Source organism: Ranitomeya imitator, chromosome 3 (assembly GCF_032444005.1).
Source record: "Ranitomeya imitator isolate aRanImi1 chromosome 3, aRanImi1.pri, whole genome shotgun sequence".
Lineage (NCBI taxonomy): Eukaryota > Metazoa > Chordata > Amphibia > Anura > Dendrobatidae > Ranitomeya > Ranitomeya imitator.
Window position 1 is genome coordinate 553,718,758 of NC_091284.1, and position 16,657 is coordinate 553,735,414.

The 16,657-nt window shown below is 44.0% G+C and overlaps 1 protein-coding gene across 1 annotated transcript in view; it reads left to right on the forward strand.

Moving 5' to 3' along the window:
* LOC138670505 (RH-like protein) overlaps nucleotides 1–16,657 on the forward strand; it is a 188,180-nt gene that overhangs the window by 137,425 nt on the left and 34,098 nt on the right. Inside the window, exon 6 of the mRNA XM_069757911.1 lies at nucleotides 12,901–13,038. Coding sequence (XP_069614012.1) covers nucleotides 12,901–13,038 — 138 coding nt within the window. The remainder of the gene's footprint in view (nucleotides 1–12,900; nucleotides 13,039–16,657) is intronic.

Sequence of the window (16,657 nt, forward strand, 5' to 3'; positions counted from 1 at the left end):
CCGGAACTCTTCGACCGTCTTCGGGGTGCGCAAATCTTTACCAAATTAGATCTACGTGGCGCATACAATCTGGTTCGTATTCGTGCAGGCGATGAGTGGAAGACCGCCTTCAATACTCGTGACGGTCACTACGAATACTTGGTTATGCCGTTTGGTCTCTGCAACGCCCCCGCGGTTTTCCAGGAATTTGTGAACGATGTATTTCGGGATCTTCTCTACTCCTCAGTCGTGGTTTACCTTGACGACATCCTCATCTTCTCTCCGGATCTCTCCACTCACAGGCGAGATGTCCGCCGAGTCCTGCAAAGGCTAAGAGAGAATCATCTGTTCGCTAAGATTGAAAAGTGCGTCTTTGAACAGTCCTCTCTTCCCTTCCTTGGGTATATTGTCTCAAGATCTGGCTTAGAGATGGATCCAGAGAAGGTTTCTGCTGTCCTGAATTGGCCTCGTCCTCTTGGAACAAAAGCAATCCAACGTTTTCTTGGCTTTGCCAACTACTATAGACAATTTATTCCTCATTTTTCTTCCATGACCAAGCCTATCTCTGCCCTAGTTCGCAAGGGAGTCAATTCCAGCCTTTGGACCCCTGAGGCTGAAGAGTCTTTTTTGTCCCTTAAACAAAGTTTCGCTACGGCCCCTGTGCTTCATCGTCCTGATGCTAATAGACCATTTGTCCTTGAGGTCGACGCATCTTCTATTGGAGCTGGAGCAGTACTTTTGCAAAGATCTTCGTCCGGACGTTTGGTGACCTGTGGTTTCTTTTCTAAAACTTTTTCCGCTCCTGAGCGTAACTACTCTATAGGGTATAAGGAGCTATTGGCTATCAAGCTAGCCTTGGAAGAATGGCGTTATCTTCTTGAAGGGTCTCTTCATCCATTCATCATTTACACTGACCACAAGAATCTGGCCTATATTCAGTCTGCCCAAAGACTAAATCCACGACAAGCCAGATGGTCTTTATTCTTCGGACGATTTGAGTTTGAACTTCATTTCCGACCTGGAAATAAGAATGTCAAAGCAGATGCTCTTTCGAGATCCTTTCAACCTCAGGACATGGAGGATTCTCCGGCTCACATCATTGATCCTGCGAGGATCGTCACTCTTGCTCCTCTAAGAGTGATTCCTACTCCTCCTGGCAAGACTCTTGTGGCTAATCAAGACAAGGAGAGAGTTTTACGTTGGGGTCACTCCTCCAAAATTGCAGGACATGTAGGAGTCAAGAAGACACTGTCTCTTATCTCTCGGCACTACTGGTGACCATCTCTCCGTCAAGACGTCACCAAATTCATCGCTTCTTGTCCTTCTTGTGCTAAAAATAAAGTCCCTAGGCAGCTTCCCTCCGGTCTCCTGCATCCTCTGCCTGTGCCTTCCGTTCCATGGAGTCATATCGCTATGGACTTCATCACTGATCTACCTTCTTCCTTGAATTGCTCTGTCATCTTGGTTGTTGTAGATCGGTTCTCTAAAATGGCTCACTTCATCGCTTTGCCTGGTCTGCCTTCCACTCCTGAGTTGGCAAAGATCTTTTTACACCAAGTCTTCCGTCTTCATGGTTTTCCACATCATATTGTCTCAGACCGTGGAGTACAATTTACCTCACGTTTTTGGAGAGCTCTCTGCAGTCTATTAAAGGTTAACTTGGACTTCTCTTCCGCCTATCACCCTCAGTCCAACGGACAAGTGGAGCGAGTTAATCAAGTTCTGACTACATATCTGCGACACTTCACCAATGCACACCAAGATGACTGGGTCTCTCTTCTCCCTTGGGCTGAATTCTCTTACAACAATCTTCCCAGCGAGTCTTCCTCCAAATCTCCCTTTTTCGTAGTCTATGGTCAACATCCGAACATTCCTCTTCCTGTTTCTCTTTCCTCGGGGGTACCGGCAGCGGATTTCTTGTCCCGGGAATTCTCTACGAATTGGAATGAGACCAAAGTGGCTCTTGAGAAAGCTAGCCTTAATATGAAAAGGTTTGCTGACAAGAAGCGTTTGGATGCTCCGCCATATTCTCTGGGTGATAAAGTTTGGCTCTCCTCTCGCTATATCAAGCTTAAAATTCCCTCTTACAAACTGGGTCCTCGCTACAATGGTCCTTTTCCTATCTTGAGTCGCATTAATGATGTCTCTTATAAGTTGAAGCTACCTGCCTCTTTGCGCATCCCCAATGCCTTCCATGTGTCTCTTCTTAAACCCGCAGTCTTTAATTGTTTTCACTCCGCTACCTCTTCCTCTCCTCAGCTCTGTACTTCTGATGGAATCTTTAATGTTAAAGATATTCTTGCCAAAAAAGTAGTTAGGGGTAAAACTTATTTTTTGATTGATTGGGAGGGATTTGGCCCTGAGGAGAGGTCCTGGGAGCCCCGAGAGAACATCAACGCTCCCCTTATCATGAAAAGATTCCCTTCTAGCCTTAAAAGGAGGGGGACTAAGGAGGGGGGTACTGTCACGCCCGCACATACTTACCCGGCTTCTCCCATCCCTCGGCGCGCTCACGATCCTGTCCCGCGCCGCTCTGCCTCCTCCTTCGCCGGCTCTCGGCCTCTGGTCTCTTCGCGCATGCGCGGTCGCGTCTCCCCCGTCGCTGAGCCTTCTGGGAGGTCGCGACCCGGTGGCTCCGCCCCAACATGGCGGCGCCCATCGGGTATTTCTTCCCGGCGTCTTCCTAGGTAAGACGCCTTTGCTTTGTAGGTGCACTGTCTGCCGTCAGTGTCCCTATGCCCTAGGCTCCCCTGTACCAGTGTCTTTTCTCAGCCCAGTCCTTGCTTTGTCTCTGTATCCTGCCAGTCCGTGTTCCTGTTGTATCCTGCCAGTCCGTGTTCCTGCTGTATCCTGCCAGTCCGTGTTCCTGCTGTATCCTCCCAGTCCGTGTTCCTGCTGTATTCTGCCAGTCCGTGTTCCTGCTGTATCCTGCCTGTCCGTGTTCCTGCTGTATTCTGCCAGTCCGTGTTCCTGCTGTATCCTGCCAGTCCGTGTTCCTGCTGAGTCCTGCCGTTCCGTGTTCCAGACATTCTTTCAGTTAAGTCTTGTTTTCCTATTATTCCCTGCCATCCTTATAGCCTGTGGTTTCCTTCTTTATTTTGGGTCGTCCCTTTGGCTCTAGCTGTTGTGTCTCCATTCCCCCGAGGTCCTGCTCCTAACACTCCCTGTATAGGGGGTGATTCCATCTGGTCCGCTCGACCCCGGGGGCTCTAGAGTCACGACCCAGAGGGTCCACTCTCGGATTTCTGTCCGAATACTTACACCCAGGTTTCCTCTCCATTGCTTCGATCTTCCGACTCTCGTTTAGTAGTTGTTGGAAACTACGCTGCATTATGCCTACAAATTGGGTATGGGGTGTAGAGAGATGGTGTGTTACACTCCAAGGTGTTCCCCAGGTTTCCTCTCCATTGCTTCGATCTTCCGGCTCTCGTTTAGTAGTTGTTGGAAACTACGCTGCATTAGGCCTACAAATTGGGTATGGGGTGTAGAGAGATGGTGTGTTACACTCCAAGGTGTTCCCCAGGTTTCCTCTCCATTGCTTCGATCTTCCGGCTCTCGTTTAGTAGTTGTTGGAAACTACGCTGCATTGGGCCTACAAATTGGGTATGGGGTGTAGAGAGATGGTGTGTTCCACTCCAAGGTGTTCTCCAGGTTGCCTTTCCTGAGCTTCGATCTTCCGGCTCTCGTTTAGTAGTTGTTGGAAACTACGCTGCATTAGGCCTACAAATTGGGTATGGGGTGTAGAGTGATGGTGTGTTACACTCCAAGGTGTTCCCCAGGTTTCCTCTCCATTGCTTCGATCTTCCGGCTCTCGTTTAGTAGTTGTTGGAAACTACGCTGCATTAGGCCTACAAATTGGGTATGGGGTGTAGAGAGATGGTGTGTTCCACTGTAGAGAGATGGTGTGTTCCACTCCAAGGTGTTCCCCAGGTTTCCTCGCCAATGCTTCGATCATCATGCTCTCGTTTAGTAGTTGTTGGAAACTACGCTGCATTAGGCCTACAAATTGGGTATGGGGTGTAGAGAGATGGTGTGTTCCACTCCAAGGTGTTCTCCAGGTTGCCTTTCCTGAACTTCTATCTTCAGGCTCTCATTAAATTGTGGTTAAACGGAACAACTGCATTTGGCGTACTAGTTGGTTTGGGGCCTACTATCGGTGTCTGCCGCTCCTTGCTGTTCTCCTGGTTTCCTGTCCTGAAATTCCGTTTTCAGGCGCTCGTTAAGTAGTTGTTAATGTTAGACTGCATTTGGCCTACTAGTTGGGTTGGGGCCTACTATCGGTGTCTGCCACTCCTTGCTGTTCTCCTCCACTGAACAAAGCTGTGCCGCCTGTTTACTACTGTTGCCAATTTTGAACTGCATTTCGACTACTTACTGATTTGGGCCTACTCTCTGTGTCAGCCTCTCATTCCAGTTGTCCTCCACTGCAATGCCCCCTGATTAGTCCTGTGTTACCAATTTTGAACTGCATTTAGCCCACTTTATTCTTTGGGCCTATATCTGTGTTTCCTCCTCATCCTGCCCATTGCCCAGCCAGTGATAGATGAGTCTGCTGGTACATTGACCCATAACGCAACATTTCCCGTGCACGCTACACTGCAAGATTGTGACCCTGCTGAAAGTCAGGTCCCCCTTCCCGCATACCATACCACCTTACACGGGGACAAACAGGAAGGTGCAGATGAAAGTGCAGGTTCCTTCATCAGGTGGGGGGAGGAATACTAGTTGGCGACGTCACTGGCACAGGGCCTCTCATGGTACGCAAAAGTGTTGCTGCCGGTGGGAGGCGCCCCCGCCGTGCAAACACACCGCTGTACTTTGAGGGGCCCTGTGCCAGTGCCAATGCCAACGAGTGGGCCCCCCCTGCTTGCTCAGGTTCACAGCACTTGCAAAGTTGAAATACTTACCTCTCCCTGCTCTACTGCCGTGACGTGGTCCAGATTTCCTGGGCCCACTAATTACTTGAACCAGCCCTACCCACCACAACTTTAGCCAAATGACCCCCAATTTCAAATGCCTTCCAATTATTATAAGGTAAATTACGCTTGACAAGCTTCATTAAGAAGAATGGATGGTTTTGACATTAAAATGGGCACTCTAGGTGTTTTCCTGACCCCCACTCACTGCCGACTATGCTGCCCCATTGACTTGCATTGGGTTTCGTGTTTCGGTCGATCCCGACTTTACGTCATAATCGGCCGATTTCACTCGACCCGACTTTTGAGATAGTCGGGTTTCGCGAAACCCGGCTCGACTCTAAAAAGGTCAAGGTCGCTCAACTCTACCTACAGCCTCATCTTACAGTATGATACGCCAAATCCCCCTCCGTACATTATGATGCCCCCAAACAGTAGGATCTCCCATAGCCCCCACCCCACACACACACAGTATTGCATCCCAACAGTATGATCACCCACAGCTCCCTACTCATAGTATGATGCCATCACAGCCCCCAAACATTATGATGCCTTCACAACCTCCAAACAGAAAAATCCCTTAGAGCTCACCACTCAGTACGATGTCCCTGCAGTTCCCCACAAGTATGATGTCCTCACATCTCTCCACTCACAGTATAATATTTCCACAGCCCCCCAAACAGTATAAAGTCCCCATAGCCCAAGCACACAGAATGATTCCTCACAGTCCTACAAAGACAGTCTGATCCCCATAGCCCCCAAAGCAGTATGATTCCGCACATCTCCCCATACATAGCATGATTCCTCCCAAACAGTATGATCCCCTATAACCTACATACATACAGCATGATGCTTCCATTCCCCTCAAACAGTATGTATCCCCACAGCCCACTCCAAACAGTAGTATCTCCCACAGCCACCACACATGATACCCTCCTCACACAGCATGACAGGGTCATTGACTATAATGATGAGTAACAGTGTGCTCAGTGGGAGAAGAGACGTATATGCCTATTGGAGGCGGGCACCAAGATTTGGTGCAGAAAATAATCTGCAGAATGTCAATTCTATGTGCCTTTTTACCCTGCGTTTTTCAACATTGACTTCGCTCAAATCAATCAAAAGCACACAAAAAAACGCACATATTTGCAGCTGCGTTTTTCCTGCCAAGAGAGGCAGAAATCTTACAGAGATTCTTTTCAACATGTGCGCAAACCCGATCACTTCTGTTTGGCACCGGAAGCTGCTGGAGTTCGGGCTGAAGGTGATACCTAAATTAGTGGGATAATCCCTCTTCTGTTTATGACGTCTACTACGGGAGAATGGATCTGTTGTGCTGAGCACGCACTGACATATGTCTCCTGCTAAATTAACTATTTTTTCACTGTGATACCTTTGTGCCTAGCAGAGGCCATTTTGGTTTTGAATCCTTTGGAGTTTTATGAAAGGAATAAAACTGCACCTGTTTGGACCAAACCACATTGCCTTTGCGAACGCTACCCTGGGCTTATCTGACCCTGAATGGGGTAGTACGTCATAGCGATCAGCAGCGCTCACGGGGGGAGCGCCGCCGATCGCGGCCGGGTGTCAGCTGCTTATCGCAACTGACATCCGGCACTATGTGCCAGGAGCGGTCACGGACCGCCCCCGGCACATTAACCCCTGGCACACCGCGATCAAATATGATCGCGATGTGCCGGCGGTGCAGGGAAGCACCGCGCAGGGAGGGGGCTCCCTGCGGGCTTCCCTGAGCCCCCCGCAGCAACGCGATGTGATCGCGTTGCTGCGGGGGTCTTACCTCCCTCCCTGCCTGCTGCAGCCCACGGATCCAAGATGGCCGCGGATCCGGGTCCTGCAGAGAGGGAGGTGGCTTCACAGAGCCTGCTCAGAGCAGACACTGTGAAGCCTGCAGCGCTGCTAGTCAGATCAGTGATCTGACAGAGTGCTGTGCAAACTGTCAGATCACTGATCTGTGATGTCCCCCCCTGGGACAAAGTAAAAAAGTTAAAAAAAATTTTTTCCAAATGTGTAAAAAAAAAAATATATATATATATTCCAAAATAATGAAAAAAAAAAATATTATTCCCATAAATACATTTCTTCATCTAAATAAAAAAAAAACAATAAAAGTGCACATATTTAGTATCGCCGCATCCGTAACAACCCGACCTATAAAACTGTCCTACTAGTTAACCCCTTCAGTAAACACCGTAAGAAAAAAAAAAAAAACGAGGCAAAAAACAACGTTTTATTATCATACCGCCGAACAAAAAGTGGAATAACACGCGATCAAAAAGACAGATATAAATAACCATGGTACCGCTGAAAACGTCATCTTGTCCCACAAAAAACGAGCCGCCATACAGCATCATCAGCAAAAAAATAAAAAAGTTATAGTCCTGAGAATAAAGCGATGCAAAAATAATTATTTTTTCTGTAAAATAGTTTTTATCGTATAAAAGCGCCAAAACATAAAAAAATGATATAAATGAGGTATCGCTGTAATCGTACTGACCCGAAGAATAAAACTGCTTTATCAATTTTACCAAACGCGGAACGGTATAAACGCCTCCCCCAATAGAAATTCATGAATAGCTGGTTTTTGGTCATTCTTCCTCACAAAAATCGGAATAAAAAGCAATCAAAAAATGTCACGTGCCCGAAAATGTTTTCAATAAAAACGTCAACTCGTCCCGCAAAAAACAAGACCTCACATGACTCTGTGGACCAAAATATGGAAAAATTATAGCTCTCAAAATGTGGTATTGCAAAAAATATTTTTTGCAATAAAAAGCGTCTTTCAGTGTGTGACGGCTGCCAATCATAAAAATCCGCTAAAAAACTCGCTATAAAAGTAAATCAAACCCCCCTTCATCACCCCCTTAGTTAGGGAAAAATAAAAAAAATATTTATTTCCATTTTCCCATTAAGGCTAGGGTTAGGGCTAGGGTTAGGGCTAGGGTTAGGGTTAGGGCTAGAGTTAGGGCTAGGATTAGGGCTAGGGTTAGGACTAGGGTTAGGGCTAGGGTTAGGGTTGGGGCTACAGTTAGGGTTGGGGCTAAAGTTAGGGTTTAGATTACATTTACAGTTGGGAATAGGGTTGGGATTAGGGTTAGGGGTGTGTCAGGGTTAGAGGTGTGGTTAGGGTTACCGTTGGAATTAGGGTTAGGGGTGTGTTTAGATTAGGGTTTCAGTTATAATTGGGGGGTTTCCACTGTTTCGGCACATCAGGGGCTCTCCAAACACGACATGGCGTCCGATCTCAATTCCAGCCAATTCTGCGTTGAAAAAGTAAAACAGTGCTCCTTCCCTTCCGAGCTCTCCCGTGTGCCCAAACAGGGGTTTACCCCAACATATGGGGTATCAGCGTACTCAGGACAAATAGGACAACAACTTTTGTGGTCCAATTTCTCCTGTTACCCTTGGAAAAATACAAAACTGGGGGCTAAAAAATAATTTTTGTGGGAAAACAAAAAGATTTTTTATTTTCACGGCTCTGCGTTATAAACTGTAGTGAAACACTTGGGGGTTCAAAGTTCTCACAACACATCTAGATAAGTTCATTGAGGGGTCTAGTTTCCAATATGGGGTCACTTGTGGGGGGTTTCTACTGTTTAGGTACATTAGGGGCTCTGCAAACGCAATGTGACGCCTGCAGACCAATCCATCTAAGTCTGCATTCCAAATGATGCTCCTTCCCTTCCAAGCCCTCCCATGCGCCCAAACGGTGGTTCCCCCCCACATATCGGGTATCAGCATACTCAGGACAAATTGGACAACAACATTTAGGGTCCAATTTCTCCTGCTAACCTTGGAAAAATACAAAACTGGGGGCTAAAATATAATTTTTGTGGAAAAAAAAATATTTTTTATTTGCACGGCTCTGCGTTATAAACTGTAGTGAAATACTTGGGGGTTCAAAGCTCTCACAACACATCAAGATGAGTTCCTTAGGGGGTCTACTTTCCAAAATGGTGTCACATGTGGGGGGTTTCTACTGTTTAGGTACATTAGGGGCTCTGCAAACGCAATGTGACGCCTGCAGACCATTCCATCTAAGTCTGCATTCCAAATGGCGCTCCTTCCCTTCCGAGCCCTCCCATGCGCCCAAACGGTGGTTCCCCCACATATGGGGTATCAGCGTACTCAGGACAAATTGGACAACAACTTTTGGGGTCCAATTTCTCCTGTTACCCTAGGGAAAATACAAAACTGGGGGCTAAAAAAATAATTTTTGTGGGAAAAAAATTTTGTTTTATTTTTATGCATTATAAACTTCTGTGAAGCCCTTGGTGGGTCAAAGTGCTCACCACACATCCAGATAAGTTCCTTAGGGGGTCTACTTTCCAAAATGGTGTCACTTGTGGGGGGTTTCAATGTTAAGGCACAGTGGCATCAGTGGCTCTCCAAACGCAACATGGCGTCCCATCTCAATTCCTGTCAATTTTGCATTGAAAAGTCAAACGGCGCTCCTTCCCTTCCGAGCTCTCCCATGCGCCCAAACAGTGGTTTACTGCCACATATGGGGTATCAGCATACTCAGGACAAATTGGACAACAACTTTTGAGGTCCAATTTCTTCTCTTACCCTTGGAAAAATAAAAAATTGGGGGCAAAAATATAATTTTTGTGAAAAAATATGATTTTTTATTTTTACGGTTCTGCATTATAAACTTCTGTGAAGCACTTGGTGGGTCAAAGTGCTCACCACACCTCTAGATAAGTTCCTTAGGGGGTATACTTTCAAAAATGGTGTCACTTGTGGGGGGTTTCAATGTTTAGGCACATCAGTGGCTCTCCAAACGCAACATGGCGTCCCATCTCAATTTCTGTCAATTTTGCATTGAAAAGTCAAACGGCGCTCCTTCCCTTCCGAGCTCTCCCATGCGCCCAAACAGTGGTTTACTGCCACATATGGGGTATCAGCGTACTCAGGACAAATTGAACAACTTTTGAGGTCCAATTTCTTCTCTTACCCTTGGAAAAATAAAAAATTGGGGGCAAAAATATAATTTTTGTGAAAAAATATGATTTTTTATTTTTACGGTTCTGCATTATAAACTTCTGTGAAGCACTTGGTGGGTCAAAGCGCTCACCACACATCCAGATAAGTTCCTTAGGGGGTCTACTTTCCAAAATGGTGTCACTTGTGGGGGGTTTCAATGTTTAGGCACATCAGTGGCTCTCCAAACGCAACATGGCGTCCCATCTCAATTCCTGTCAATTTTGCATTGAAAAGTCAAACGGCGCTCCTTCCCTTCCGAGCTCTCCCATGCGCCCAAACAGTGGTTTACTGCCACATATGGGGTATCAGCGTACTCAGGACAAATTGGACAACAACTTTTGGGGTCCATTTTCTCCTGTTACCCTTGGTAAAATAAAACAAATTGGAGCTGAATAAATTTTTTGTGTAAAAAAGTTAAATGTTCATTTTTATTTAAACATTCCAAAAATTCCTATTAAACACCTGAAGGGTTAATAAACTTCTTGAATGTGGTTTTGAGCACCTTGAGTGGTGCAGTTTTTAGAATGGTGTCACACTTGGGTATTTTCTATCATATAGACCCCTCAAAATGACTTCAAATGAGATGTGGTCCCTAAAAAAAAAATGGTGTTGTAAAAATGAGAAATTGCTGGTCAACTTTTAACCCTTATAACTCCCTAACAAAAAAAAAATTTGGTTCCAAAATTATGCTGATGTAAAGGAGACATGTGGGAAATGTTACTTATTAAGTATTTTGTGTGACATATCTCTGTGATTTAATTGCATAAAAATTCAAAGTTTGAAAATTGCGAAATTTTCAAAATTTTCGCCAAATTTCCATTTTTTTCACAAATAAACGCAGGTACTATCAAAGAAATTTTACCACTATCATGAAGTACAATATGTCACGAGAAAACATTGTCAGAATCACCAAGATCCGTTGAAGCATTCCAGAGTTATAACCTCATAAAGGGACAGTGGTCAGAATTGTAAAAATTAGCCTGGTCATTGACGTGCAAACCACCCTTGGGGGTAAAGGGGTTAACCATATTAGAGATGACTTCATCAGATGTTTGTTTCTCAAGATCAATACTTTCTATTTGGAAGACACTGCCACTCCAGAATCCTGTTAAAATGGATTTATTGGTAGTATTTCTCTGTCTGGTAAATTGATGCCTCCTGTGACGCTAGTCAATACAGTAAAGATATAATTCATAAAGTTGTGAAAAATTACTGCACATTGTTTAACTCAAAAGGCATGACAAGATTTTGAAATAGACCCTCAGATGTTAAAAACTCAGTTTTTCACCCTTCCGGATGTGTATCAAATTGAAGGCCCATCTAAGATCAAATTTAGAAAACCATTTGACCCCAGTAAGCTGGTACATGCCCACAATCAAGAATTGCTGCGGGTTTAACCCTGCGTATTCATGCAGCATCAAACTAGCACCGGGCAGCTGTTACAGCATAGTGGGTGAGATTTCTATAAATCCCATGTCCACTATGCATGCATCTGTGCCTACAGATTACTGGTGTACACTAGCATGCGGCGCGTCTTTCAAGACCGCAGCATGTCAATTTCTCTTGAAATTTAACCAATAGAATATATTGAATGCAGTAAATCTGCATGATTCAGCGAACACATGCGGATTTACCTGCATTCAAAAGAAGACAGCGTTTTGGAAGCAGCGAATATACGCTGCGTTCAAAGTGCTGCTACTTCTGGATCATGGGCACATAGCCTATAGGTCAGAGTTGAGTGGAAATGGGTAAGTATCCTTAACCCTAATTTAGCTTAATTCATGGAAATCGAGGCAAGGACTGAAATGTCTATCTTTTAACAAAGAAAAAAACAGCAGCTACAGGTGAGGAGGAAGGACGGATATGACCCTTTTGCAAACTTTCAAATCCATATTCTTTCATGGCAATCAATCAATTACACAGGTGAGCTTTAGGTAATTTGCCATTAGGGACAAGAATAATAGCACAGTCATCAGATCAATGGGGAGGTAATATATCTTCCTCTTTTTCCTAGAGATATCTCTGCGTGTCGGAAGTCTTTCAGGTCCCTCCAGACTCGCGGAGGAAATTTGTACTTTTAATCTTTAAGAAATAGACTTTTAATCTTTTATGTTAGTTAGTTCTTCCAGGCTTCGGTGCGTGCAGTGCCTTAAAGAAAACTCTGCCTCTGGTGTTAATTTGCGTACCATCCCCCCTCCCAGTCACGTCACAGTGCCATGTGACGTGTAGTTGTGGTGCTGGAGTACTATACCTTTGCCCTGCAATCGCGCAATTATACATATCTTTTTCACCCTTCTGTGGGCAGTGTCTTCACCATTCTTCTGTCCTAACACTGGCGAGCTACTACTTCAGTAGCAGTGACTAGCTGGTGCCTGCGCAGAAGGATAATGAAGCCAATGCCCATAGAAGGGTGAAAATGATATGTATAATTGCGCGATTGCAGGGCAAAGGCACGGTACTCCAGCACCACAACTACACGTCACATGGCACTGTGACGTGACTGGGAGGGGGGATGGTACGCAAATTAACAGAGTTTTCTTCCATGCCCTGAAGCCTGAGACAACTAATTAACATAAGATTAAAAGTCTATTTTTCAGCAACAAGACCACAGCTATAAGGCATACAGGTAGGACTATTTTAACAATTCTATCACCTGTATGCCCATAGTAATAGCTTAAAAGTGTCCCAGGGGATGACATTCCCTTTGGGTGGGAAAGCAAAATAAGCAAGATTCCTCTGGTAGAATCTTATCTCCCTTCTAAACAAATCAGTGGTCTGGAAATCTAAAAGGAATAAAGTTTCTGTCTCCAACATCTGCTGTTGGGGAAAGTTTGCCCACATACACATTTAGTTTTATGGCCATCTTACGAATGTATGCAAGTTTGGATGCATTGTGTCTAACATGTCACCTTTAGCTTATAATTGTAAGAAGTGATTTTAACTATTTCCTGAAATGCATCTTTTCAGACTGATTACTGATTGGTGTTTTTTTGTCTTTTAGGCCATTGTCCGAAATGCAATACTGGCAGGAGGGGTTTCATCCGGATTTATAGCTTATTTCGTTCAATATCCATGGATTTCAATGACTCTAGGGTTAATATCTGGAATAGTCTCGACAATTGGTTTTACATACTTACAGGTAAGATATTTATTTGGGAGACCTTTCCTAAAGTGGAAAATTAATTTTTGTATAGTTACTCTATATTTCACCACCCACCCTTGCCCAATATTTATAACTTTGTAGCTTTGCAGGTCATCAACTAGTGACAAAACACTTTGAATCCATTTGATGGTCTCTGTTTAAAATAACTGAGCTTTCACTTTTATCTAGCCTAAATGCCAGTAGCCTACAAGATGAAACCAATCATACTGCTAAGCTTAAGTAAGTGTTCCTTTCGCCAAAGATGAAAGCGTGAGTGTAATCCAGGCTCCTTCTCTTCAGTTAGGCTTCTTTCACTAGTTCGATTTTCTTACATAAAAGAAAAACGGAAGATTTTTTGATCAGACTGTGCGCTAAGTGTCATCAGTTTTTCTCATACGTGGAGAAAAAAAAAGTTAATCACCTTCTCCTTTCTGACAGTTCACGCAAATCGTACCATATTCAGATGTCATATATGGTCCAATTTTTTTCAAGGCGCCTTGCATTGGCAATTTTGATTAGACCCACAAATTAAAATCGGACATGTTTCCGTGATTCTCTTGTTGACCACTCCATCCATGAAAAATCATGGACATGTAAATGGGCTCATAGACCATCACAGGTATGAGGGCTATCTGTGAAAACCACAGATGGCATTTTGAAAAAAATAGATAGCACTTGTACTCAATAATCAGATGTGTGAATGAGGCCTCACTGTGAGGAGCCTAGAGCTGTCGTTTGTGCCCCAGAGTTAATTTCTGGTAACCAAATTAACGCTCATCTATCTTATAGTTAAATGTTGCATCTGTACTGATAAGCAGTGGGACTCCAACAAACAAGTGCGTAGACTTTTACGATGTCCTTGCCACAGCACTAAGTATATTTTCCTTGTATGTCACATTCATAGCATGGCTGTCTTATCATATATGTTGATTATTAAGTCACATGAAAAAAAAATCTCTGAGCACTTTGTGATTTGTCAATTGGTTCATACCATTATTGTAATGCTGGCGGTGAGAGGATGCCTATCGTGCGGCGCAACACAAGGGGAACACCAGGGAAGATAAAGAAGGAAGATCATGGCGATATGGGGAGGGAAGAGCGGTCACCTTCTAACAAACAGATGCCTGCACCCCCTATCGTCCCTAGATGGTTCCCCCCCCGTATGCGATCAGATGCCTAAGCCCTTGCCGGCCTTGAACTTTCCCTGTCTAGTGCATAGGCCAACGAGACACTAGTCCCACTACTACAAGAGAAAGGTAAGACAAACAGGTGGGAAAAGACACAACAAATAACACTCCTCAGCTTCTCCAAAAGGAAACTTTACTGCTGCAACAGGAATGAACTCCTCAGCTTATCCAGAGCTAGGCTCCTTCAGAGAGGTCAGTATAGAAGAACTATAACCAGGAAGGAATGAAGCTAGCAGTGGATTTACATAGTGGAAGGGAGTGATCACAAGGTGCTGCAGCTGTTTGTTCAAGCCACAAGCTAACAACCAGAAGGGAAAGGGCCCTTAACACTTTCAGCATAAAGTAAATACACTGCAATTGAAGGTAATAGTCGAATGGACACTAAGAGGACTTGCAATTGATTAAACATTGTGACTTTCTGATTCCGGATACCCCAGGGAGTCTCATCAGGATATGACACAATCTTGACAGTACTTCCATTTCTACGAGGGGCCACTGGACCCTTAGGACTGGGTTTATTAAGATAAGCCGCATAGAAGGAAAGTATTAACCTACTGACATTGACTTCCTCTGAACCTTATCCCCTCCACTGCACCAAGTATTGGAGTGAGCAGTGAACAAAACAATGACCTGTGAATGACGTTATGGATTTTAAGTGCTTGAAGTAGATCAAGATCAAAAGCCACAGTGTTAATCACAGCGACCACCTTGTATGGACAAATAAACCAAGGACCTAGTTTCCAAGAACGAATCCTCAACCTAATATTTCTGGTGGACAGCAACACATAATCATTCACACACAGGTCTGGACCTGACAAACATTTTTTTATAAGCCATGCATTTGTATCCGTGCCCCCAAAAATTTTTCTGCACCTCTTGCCATATAGAAAAAAGCAATGAAGAAAATTGTTACTCCCCAGGAATCCCTGAAGACCCCTCTCTACAGAAAGCACTGAACTGAGGGCAGAAGATGTACACACCAAAAAACAATGACCTGCCAGTAGATTCATTTTGACAATTGTTGAATGTAAATTTAGCCAGGTGTAAGTAAGATGACCAATCTTCCTGATTATCAGACACAAAATACCTAAGTTTTGTCTCTAATCTCTGATTTAAACTTTCAGTCTGATCGTTAGTTTGAGGATGGAATGCTGAGAAAAAGGATAGATGCATCCCCAAACGAGAATAAAATGCCCTCCAACACTTAAAAACAAACTAGGTTCCCCAATCTGACACCACAATGGAGGGAACCCCTTGAGGCTTCACGATCTCAGTGACAAACACTTGAGCTAAAGTCTTAGCATTAGGAAGAGCAGGTAAAGCAATGAAGTGCGACATCTTACTAACCAATCCATTACTTCTAAGATTACAGTTTTTCCGGAGAATGGTGGAAGGTAACTAATAAAATCTATGGATAGATGTGTCCATGGTCGATCAGGTATAGTTAATAGCTGAAGATATGGATGAACTCTTTATACATCAAATGGCCATGTTCTCCAAAAAATATGACATAGTTGTCATGGGAGATTTCAACTATCCAGACATTTGGTGGGAATCTCTCTCAGGTAAAACTAACAGGTCAAGCAAATTCTTATCCTCTCTTGCTGACCACTTTATCTTTCAAAAGGTAGGGGAAAAAACAAGGGGATGTGCTACCTTGGATCTAATCCTTATAAACAGGGAAGAAATGGTTGAGGGGGTAAGAGTGGCTGGGACCCTAGGAGGTAGCAACCATGCTATTTTAGAATTTTGGATGACTAGAGGAGGAAGACTCAGACTTCAAAGTTAGATTTCAGAAAGGCAGATTTTAAGGGACTCAGAAAGAGAATCGGAGGGATCCAATGGCTGGACATCTTTAAGGACAAAAATGTCCAGGAAGGTTGGGAAATCTTGAAAAATTGGATTCTCAAAGCACAATCGTTAATAATTCCAAAAAGAAGGAAGAAAACAAAGCATTTCAGGAAACCAGGATGGATGAACACAGAACTTAAACACATGCTAAAAAGGAAGAAAGAAATGTTTATGAAATGGAAAGAGGGAGGCATATCTAAAGAAGAATATAATGCTGTCTGCAGAACCTGCAGGACACGAATCAGATAATCTAAAGCTGACAATGAATTAAGGCTTGCAAGAGACGTCAAAAGCAATAAAAAGGATGCTGGGGATATGTCAAAAGAAAAAGAAAAGTCAAAGATGCTATAGGATTATGAAATGGTAAGATGTTGAGAAGGCTGAACTTTTAAATTCCTATTTTGCATCTGTTTTCTCTCAGAAAGGAAAGGAAATGTAACATCAACTGATCTTCACTGTCCTATTAAAGGAATAGAAGAATCCAGGATATCTATAAACTGAAAGATAGGGAGAAAATATTTAGCTAGCATAAATAAATTCAAGTCTCCAGGTCCAGATGAATTACACCCCAGAGTACT